Below are 10,290 nucleotides of genomic sequence, written 5' to 3'. Positions count from 1 at the left end.
CATCTGAAGAAGTGAGATTCTTACCCACGAAAGCTTATGCTCCCAGTACTTCTGTTAGTCTCAAAGGTGCCACAGGACCCTCTGTTGCTTTTTACAGATTCAGACTAACACAGCTACCCCTCTGATCAGAAAATAAGGCAGCCTCAGAACCTGTAATAAAAAGCTGTGGGTTAAAGCACTAGACTAGGACTCGGGCAATCTGGGTTCAATCCTATGTAATTTTGGGCAAATCTCTTAATCTCTCTTTGCTTTAGTTTGCCATCTGTAAAATTGTGGATATACTAATTCCCCATAACACAGAAGGTGTTGTGAGGATAGCTACATAAATACTTGGGAGGGAGATGCTAAGTGGGAGCCATGTAAGTACCTAAACTGTTCACAGAAACATCTAATTTCTTGCTAATATTGTAAAATATTCGCAGAAATCTTATTTTAAATGCCTTTTCTATTAAAATTCTCACCAGAAACCTGATTCTAAGAGTTATGTTCATTCTATCCAGGAACAGAAACAAACAAGGTGACCTAGGGGACTGTAATGGGGCATGATGGCCCTTTAAGACAGGTTCTGGATCCAGCACTGGCCTGTTCCTAGTTTCTACCCAGAACAAAGGCATTCTGGAGGGAAGAGAAGAGGTTGCAATTTCCAAGGCACATGAAAATTGTAGACCTCTCAGTAAAGCATGCTGGGAAAGCGGACAAGGACAGCTCTCCTTACTGAATTTAAGGGAGATTGGCGGGGAGTTAGACTTGTACTGAGTCTCCATAATGAGGCAGGCTGGGAAAGAGAAGGGTGTGGCTCACTTTTTTGAGGGAGAGATTGGTAAAAGGGTTGGAACTTTGGGTCTCTCCAGTCAAAGGTCCTGGGAGGAGCTTTAGGAAGAAGCCTGTGAAAGGTCCTGAGAGGATACCTAAGCTGCCGGCAGTCTGAATGTAATATATCCCCAGTGAGGGAAGTTCATATGGACTTTATTACAGAGACATCAAGTAGACAGAACCCTGGAGTGGTTTCTTGAAGTATCCAAGTAAGGGTGTTAGGCCAATGAGCCAGATAGAGGACCTCATGAAGTCATCAAATCCAGCCCCTTGCACTGAGGTAGGACCGTCCTAGACCATCCCTGACAGATGTTTATCCAACCTCTTCTTAAAAACGTCCAATGGCAGGGATTCCACCATTTCCCTATTCCACAGCTTAACTACCATTATAGTTAAAAAATAAATTCCTAATATTTAACCTTGCTGCAGATTGCTGATTACTTCTTGTCCTACCTTCAGTGAGCTTGGAGAACAGTTGATCACAATCCTCTTTATAACAGCTCTTTTAAAGCATGCTGTGGACCCATTGTATACAGATCTGGTTTTCATGTAGTTTTACCTTGTTCCTACTTGCTTACATGTGTCAGATGCACGTACCTCCTTTGAACTGGACCGTAACATAATTTAATGTCTGGTGTATTATCATGCTTGGAGAGCTTCTGCAGGAAATTAGGGAAATCTGAATGGCAGTACATTGATTCCCTCAGGGAGTCTTTCCTCCCTCTTTCCCATTACACCCCAAACCCAAATATATTTGAAAGTATGATTCGGTAGTATATTTCCATCTCCTGATAATCACAACTACTCCCTTCCCTTCACCACCCTGCACATACATATGCACCCGCACATGTACGACATGCTTCATAAGGCAGATGTTGCTGTATTTTAATCCCCAGGAACTCTCAGATGGATTAAATCTCAAATCTCTAAACATTATTCTAATTGCTACAGTAAGTAATACTTGCCTGAGGCAATGACGATTTAGGGTTTAAATTAAAGCAATAGATAATCAAAAATGAACATCTGAAACTAGGGCTAGGCTACAACTGGATGATACTCAAATCATTGTTCTTATTGAAATTTTTTATTGATTTTTCTCCCCTTTGCTTTCTGAGAAATATTATCCTGACTACAATGACAAAACCTAGCTAACTGAATACATGCATGCATCTCACATTCCACATACCTGTAACCCTTCAATGGCCAGTTTGAGGATGGAAGGTGTTAGCTTGGAGGCTTGCTTGAAGGAGAAATTGCTCCAGTCTATAATTAAAATGAAGCCATTTATCTGAAGCTCTTGATCTTCAATGAGAACTTCCAAGGACAACAGAATAGCCCGTAGAATATCTGTGAAGGAGTTCCTAAGGCCAAAGCAAACATAAAGGGTTGTAATTATCTTCAGACCACAGGAAATGCAGATATGCCAGGGATTTTTCATGTACAAGGAAACAAATATTTATTTGGGTGAAGTTCTTTAGAAAAGACAGATATTTAAAAAGCATCACCAAGGTATTCCTTGATTTGATAACATCTGTTCACTGATGGATAAAATAGATCCTGAGTTAAATCTCTTGGCATTTTGTGGCATCCCTTATAATAGATTTTAGCTCAGCTGCATTGGAAAAATATTTGTCTATAGTAAATGAAAGCGCTTTAGGCTATCAGTTTAAAACACTCTGCATTAACTATGACAACTAGCAAGCCCACAGAGCTAATGAGACAGACATGCATCAGGCAGATTTTCCTGTGCTTCACAAAATTCAAGTGTTCTCTTTCATTAATTGTTTGCTGTTCTGTTCCTTTTTTACAATAATGAATCCGGTAACAACTAGAAACTAAATGTGATAAATTCACACTCACAGACCCTGATCAATCAAAGACCTATGGACAGATCTTCACCTGATGCAAATCAGCATTCTCACTGGAAGAAAATATTCTATGAGCTATAATCATTCACTTCGGAAACAGAAACATAGCCTATAATTTAGGGAGTACCAGGTGTACACTAGCTGAGGATTTGGCCCCTAGTATATATTCTTTCCTAGCCAGCACTGTCCTGGCCATACATTGGCATGCTCCAAGGTATAGAAACAGCACAGTAACTCAAAAGTATAGATATCAGTGCTAAAATCTTTGAGTAAGGAAAGCCCATTAGAATGTGAACATTTCTGGAGTAAGAAGCAATAAACTGGTGTCAAACCACAGGTTTAAAAAAAACCCACATCTGATGAAGTGGGTCATAGCCCACAAAAGTTTATGCCCAGATAAATTTGTTAGTCTCTAAGGTGCCGCTAGGATTCCACATAGTTTTTGCTGATACAGACTAACATGGCTACCCCTGTGAAACCTGAAACCACAGATTATATTTATTTAAAAAAGAGAGAGAAAACCCTGTTATAAACCTGAGACAATAGCAGTCAGGTGGGTGAAATAAGTAGTGCATAGAACAAGGTTTAGCTTTATTAAGAAAATTTGCTTGAGCTAGCCATCCTATTGAATTCCTGCACCTTCGATTCATTCCACCAACAATTTGTCTGCATTATAAAGAGGAAAACTAGAAACAGACAGGCATGTCTGTACAACACATGCATAAATTACATAGCGATAAATAAGAGGCTATTTGAAAAGGAGGGAAGGGTTCATTTTTTTGTATAACACATTTTAGCCATTGCCCAGCTTATATGGTTCAAGCATAAAATGGAAAATAACGACCACAGATCAAAATAGGAACTCTGTATTAATTAGCAGTTGGCTGACTGCAGGGGCTCTGTCATCTCACAGATAATAATTACTAACATCTGTAGTTATGAAGAAGGGAGAGATAAACAGAGAGAGAGAAGGAAACACTGTACATTTTTCTTAACATGTAATTCTGGACTGGGAAAGTTTCTTTGGTAAACAATGAGCATGAGTCTCTCCAAAAAAAATATAGTTTAGTCTTTATGGAAATGATTATGTAATGCAGAGGCGCTGGCTTCCTCCGGGCCTGGGGGGTGCTCAACCCCGCCGTTTTGCCCTAGGCCCCACCCCATCCCTTCTCCCAAGTCCCCACCTCTTCCCACCCAACCTCTTCCCACCCAGTTCCACCCCCTCCCCGAGTGTGACCCATCCCCGCTCCTCCCCATTCCTTCCAGAGCCTCCTGCACACCATGAAACAGCTGATTGGGAGGGAGGGGCAGAGTTGATCGGCGGGGCCGCCAGTGTGCTGGAAGTGCTAGGAGCAATCTGGAGGAGTTGATCGGAGGGGCTGCTGGGGGACGGGGGGCACTGGGAGGGGCGTGGGGGAACTGGCTGCTAGAGGGTGCTAAGCACCCGCTAATTTTTTTCTGTGGGTGCTCCAGCCCTTGAGCACCCACAGAATTGGCGCCTGTGATGTAATGTACTGGTACAATAGCCTTTGTTATCTTTGCACTGTATTTTTTAATTTCAAAGAGCTCTGACCATGTGGAAAGATGGCTGCCATTTTGTTTTCAAAGTTAATATTGCCTGTGACGGGGGGAGAGACACTGTGCTCTCTCATGGAAAATCTAGTTCTGTTCTGTTTTGCTGTTTTCTTTAATCTTTAATGAGTCATTTTACATTGAAGGTATATTGTTTCTATTTTATTAAACAAAACAAAAAATGGAAAGCATAGTCTTAAAGCGGGTTTTGCCTTTCCTACATAAAACGAAGGGTAACTCCACTGATTTGTCAGGACTGAATTCAGCCCTTAGTTTTGCTCGCGCCTCTTGACAAATTTTGATCTAAAAGTTTACAATTTATGCTTTGAAGAAACTATATCCTGAAGACTGTTGTATTGTGTGGTGTTGTAGCCCTAAACTGAATAAGAGCTCTGAGTAATCTCGTAAGCTTCTATTTCTCACCAACAGAATTTGGTAAATAAATATATTACCTCACCCACCTTGTCTCTCTAATATCCTGAAGAATCAGTTTATTTTGTGTGCGTCTTTGTTCCCGCTTCATAACATAGTAAAAATACCCTTCAAAGTATAATCACCAAAGCAACATATGATAATCACAGAGCTTGCAGATGTCACTGAGATCAGTGATAACTTCGGTTTGGGATGAAAGAGCGTTTAGCTTTCTTGGCATTGGGTATTATCAGCACCCTAGCAACAACAAGGGGACTACTGGGAACCTAACCAAATAGTACCAAAAAATCTGAGTTGGAAAGTCAAACTAAAGACAGTGCTTTCCTCAGGAGTGGAAGGCTGCAGCACAACAGTAAATTAATCTGTGTCTCAGCTGAATATTTATTCTATTAATTTTAAGGATCCCGTTGTCAAAGAAGCACCAAATGTACATATAGCATTTCCTCCCTTACCATTCTTTGAAGCCACAGCCAAAATCGGTGGCCAGGTCCACTCGTCAGACTCTGTTGTGAGCCTCAGATTTACCCTAATTGTGAGCTCAACTGTAAAAAGTGAGTGACAGGTTATAAAAGGTGACAATAACCTATAATAACACATGTTGATGGGAAAAGGTATGAAAGGGAAACAGACTGAATTAGTCCAAATAAAAAAGCCTATTGATATAACTCAAGGACTGTGTTAAGATCATGCTGGTAAGAAAAGTGTGGAATCAGAAATCAGTAAACAAAAATTGGAATGTCAGCAACTAGGCCTAATTGGTGCACAAAATAATGAGAGGACGGGCTATTCCACTCATCACTCCCTTTGGAGGTCCTTAAAGAAAGAGACTTTAGAAAAAAACCTGACTGCTGGAGTGAGCTTCATCATCATGGTTGCCACCATCACCCCAGCCTTCATCATCCTAATCCTGAAAAATGTCCTGACCAGACTGGGCCAGATGATGCCACCATCTCTATTGGCATTGGCTGAATCCTGAACACCACGTAGAATGTGGGACTCCATTTCTCCCCCCTGCCACCCCTGTATCCTTTTCCTTCTTCACCTCATTTATCCTATCCTACTCTTCTCCCTTTCCCTTCTGTCTGATAAGAGTCTGGCCTAGTTGGCCAAGACTGCATATTTTGCAACACTACTGCAGGCCTGTGACCAAAAAGAGGCAGCTAAAATAAATGCCCTAAACAGCCCAATGCTGGTACAAGTTTGCCAGATCAAGTGGCTGATAAGACTGTGCTGTGCCTGTGTTTTTCCAGCAGCGAGGTAGCAGGTGAGAGTCAGCACCAGATACAGAAACTGCATTTTTTTCTCTTTGATGTTATTTTCTTTCCCCTTTGTGTCTGTGTTTGCCTTGTTTTGTCTTCTTGGGAATGGGATTGGACTTTAACAACAACAGCAACAATGAGAGCTCCAGCCCATCTCAGCTAATTTCTTCTCTTTTCCCCACAAAGGACAGCTATTACCATTTTAATACCATCTAAGAGACTGCCAAACAAGAAGGTTTTTCCTTCTAAAAACTCTCCCCAGCTAAAGGGAACAAGGGAAGCTGTTAAAATGAAAGCTGTATTTAATACTTTACATTTCAAATGAACCTCATTTGAAACTGTTTAATGGCCAGACCAAGTGACTCAGTTATGTGAATACTTTTGGCCCATATATTCCATCTAAATTAATACAACACCTCTAGTAGGATTTAACCAATAAACATTTCAGACAACCATGAACTTCCAATAAAGGAAAAGTAATTTCTCCTTCAGACTCTGTGCCCTCAATTCACACCCCACTGGCATTCTTGTCACATATGGGAGGGTTGCTTTAGCTTGTGCTCAGGCCTCCATGAATACTAGTAGCAGTTTTCTAGTAGAGGGCACTGAATTGGAAAATATAATCATGATATACTGGCCATGCCTCCTCACACTGTGCTGTCTCTTTTTGGGGCTGTCCTGGGTTGTTGTAGGTATCAAAACAGAAAGGGGTTTGCAGGCCCCTTGCACAATCATTTCAGGTGGATTCTCTGCCAGTGGCAACTCTGTACCCTGGATTATGTCCGGGGGCGGGGGGAGGAGGGGGAAATGGAATAATCCCTGGCTGAATTTAATCTAACATATGCCATTTTAAAAACAGATTTAATGCTCATCACTGTAGGAAGCAACAAATAGGGCTACACAGGGTGCAGAAATGGATTGGTCTCCTAGTTCTAGCCAGGAAAGCTTCCTTTACAGCAGGGCTGGCTCCAGGCACCAGCGCAGGAAGCTGGTGCTTGGGGCAGCCCATGGAAGAGGGCAGCACGGCTGAGTCTTCGGCGGCAATTCGGCGGCGGGTCCCTCAGACCGGCTGCTGAATTGCCGCCGAAGAATGAAGCAGCGCAGTAGAGCAGCTGTCGATCGCGGCTTTTTTTTTTCCCCCTCTTCGCTGCTTGGGGTGGCAAAAAGCTGGAGCCGGCCCTGTTTTACAGAACATTCATAGGGATGTTCCTGGTGCGGCCACCCTTGACACCTTAAAAGAAGACAGGGTGGAGTCATTTTAGGGATGGATGAGAACTGCTTGCACAAAGCATGAATATGTTTTAGTTAAATTCTAAATCATACTGAAATGTTTGTTATGATTGGGCCCAAATCTACATCATGGGTACCGAAATCAGTATTTAGGCACGTAACTAAATGACCAGATTAACAGAGCTACTGATCACCTGCATTTCCCATTGATTTTAATAAAGGTTACTTGTGGGAGAGTTGAACACCTGATTTTGTGAGTGTGGGAGGATTAACTAATCTAGTATTTTCCTGCATACTGTCACACACTGTCTACAAATTTGCATATTCTAGGACATGACACATAAAATTGAATGCTAATGCTGTTTCTTTTATTGGGTGAGGTACAACTAGGCATGAATGCAGCACACTGATCCTCTAGGTGGATTCTTTGCTAGCATGCCAGTCAATGTATGCAGAATCTCTATGGAAATCATGCTGAATCCCATTTGAGGTTGAAGCCCTCAGCTTCCTAATCTTGTGGCTTTCATGCGAAGCACTCAGCTATTTCACTGATTTGCATCCAAATTATTTTCCATACATTAACTCTCAAGAATTTTCTGGGACTCCACCACTTTTGTTACTTGGCTCAATTTTCCATCCCCGCCCCCCCCCCCACACGCACACACCAGCTTGACACACTTACAAAAAGTGATATAAATTGGCTGTGTCAAGAAAGGGAACTACAATACCACTGTGTGACCTCAGCATGGAGCCTACTTCAGCCTGCCACTAATGAGTTACCAGAGATATGCACATGCTACTCAACAACAAAAGCCAGGAAGGAAGGAAACAACAAACAGTTTGATTGAATAGCAAGGTACCATAAAAGAAGTCTTCAAGCCAAACAAGTATCCTTAAGAAAATGGGGAGTTAGTCGAATGGAAGATAGTAGTAAGGAACAAGGGATTGCGAAGACAGATTAATCAAAATTAGTCAAATTTATAAAAAGTAAATAAGAAATTACTTAATTATAGCAGGAGTAAGCCACTTGTGAGAGAATTAATTGGCTGAGTGGAGTATCGGGTACAAAGGGAACAATTAAAAGGCATAAAGACATTGCAGAAAAGCTAAATGATTTATTTGCTTCAGTCATCACCACCAAGGATGTTGAGGAGATACCTACAATTTTCAACTGATAAAGATGAGGTACTGTTGGAGATTAAGGTGCTGAAAGAAACATATATTTCTGAGAAATGGTATCACCCAGGCGTTTTGAGATCACGGACCCAATCTGCAAAATACTTAAGCATACTTAGATTTAACCACGTGAATAGTCTTGGTGACTTCAATGGGACGTAACCTGATTTCAGTGGGACTACTCACATGTATAAAGTTGAGCATGTGCTTAAGTGTTTTGCTTCATCACTGCCATTAAGGATGAAGTGATACAACTCCTAACAGAAATATGCAAATTCTCATTCAAATCTGCTGCTATACCACAGGACTGAAGGATAGCAAATGCTGTAGCATGTACCCACATGGCCCCACAATGTGCCAACATTTTTATGGCTGACTTAGAACAAGGCTTCCTCAGCTCTTGTCCCCTAACGCCCCTACTCTACTTGCACTACACTGATGACATCTTCATCATCTGGACCCATGGAAAAGAAGCCCTTGAGGAATTCCACCATGATTTCAATTTCCATTCCACCATCGACCTCAGCCTGGACCAGTCCACACAAGAGATCCAATTCCTGGACACTACAGTGCTAATAAGCAATGGTCATATAAACACCACCCTATACTGGAAGCCTACTGACCCCTATACTTACCTACCTGCCTCCAGCTGTCATCCAGACCATACCACACGATCCATTGTCTACAGCCAAGCTCTAAGATACACCGCATTTGCTCCAACCCCTCAGACAGAGACAAACACCTACAAGATCTCTATCAAGCATTCTTACAACTACAATACCCATCTGCTGAAGTGAAGAAACAGATTGACAGAGCCAGAAGAGTATCCAGAAGTCACCTACTACAGGACAGGCCCAACAAAGAAAGTAACAGAATGCCACTAGCCGTCACCTTCAGCCCCCAACTAAAACCTCTCCAGAGCATCATCAAGGATCTACAACCTATCCTGCTCCAGAGCACCATCAAGGATCTACAACCTATCCTGAAGGACGATCCCTCACTCTCTCGATCTTGGGAGACAGGCCAGTCCTCACTTACAGACAGCCCCCCAACCTGAAGCAAATATTCACCAGTAACCACACACCACACAACAAAAACACTAACCCAGGAACTTATCCTGGCAACAAAGCCCGTTGCCAACTCTGTCCACATATCTATTCAGGGGACACCATAATAGGGCCTAATCACATCAGCCACACTATCATAGGTTCATTCACCTGCACATCTACCAATGTGATATGTGTCATCATGTGCCAGCAATGCCCCTCTGCCATGTACATTGGCCAAACCAGATAGTGTCTACGCAAAAGAATAAATGGACACAAATCAGATGTCAAGAATTATAACATTCAAAAACCAGTTGGAGAACACTTCAACCTCCCTGGTCACTCAATTACAGACCTCAAAGTCACAATACTCCAACAAAAAAACTTCAAAAACAGACTCCAACGAGAAACTGCAGAGTTGGAAAAAGTTTTTTTTCTCCTGCTGATAATAGCCCACCTTAAATATTACTCTCGTTATAGTTAGTATGGCAATACCCATTTTTTTCATGTCCTCTGTGTGTATATATATCTTCCTACTGTATTTTCCACGGCATGCATCCGACGAAGTGGGTTTTAGCCCACGAAAGCTTATGCTCAGATAAATTTGTTAGTCTCTAAGGTGCCATAAGTACTCCTCGTTCTTTTTGCTGATACAGACTAACACGGCTACCACTCTGAAACCTGTAGATATCATAGACTCATAGATCACTGAGCTTCAGTTCAGCACCATATAGACTTATTTAAATAATAATTAGAGGGTTATAAAATTGCTAGGTAAACATGATATAATGGGGACAACAGCTTCTGTAAAGGAAAAGTTTATTTCCCCAAGGTACTAGAATACGTAAGTCATCTCAACAAAATAGTGGTTAAACTAGAATCAAATTAAATGTA

The 10,290-nt window shown here is 41.7% G+C and overlaps 1 protein-coding gene and 1 long non-coding RNA gene across 2 annotated transcripts in view; one reads left to right on the top strand and one right to left on the bottom strand.

Annotated features, from left to right (window-relative positions):
- Positions 1–10,290, bottom strand: part of CLVS1 (clavesin 1) — a 119,568-nt gene that overhangs the window by 65,653 nt on the left and 43,625 nt on the right. The window contains exon 3 of the mRNA XM_034762989.1: positions 2,000–2,174. Coding sequence (XP_034618880.1) covers positions 2,000–2,174 — 175 coding nt within the window. The remainder of the gene's footprint in view (positions 1–1,999; positions 2,175–10,290) is intronic.
- The window catches only part of LOC117873523, an 87,604-nt gene that overhangs the window by 57,806 nt on the left and 19,508 nt on the right, over positions 1–10,290 (top strand). The gene's annotated exons all lie outside the window — the stretch shown is intronic.

Source organism: Trachemys scripta, chromosome 2 (genome assembly GCF_013100865.1).
Source record: "Trachemys scripta elegans isolate TJP31775 chromosome 2, CAS_Tse_1.0, whole genome shotgun sequence".
NCBI lineage: Eukaryota > Metazoa > Chordata > Testudines > Emydidae > Trachemys > Trachemys scripta.
Note: the sequence above shows the minus strand (reverse complement) of the source record. Positions and strands in the feature narration are given on the sequence as shown.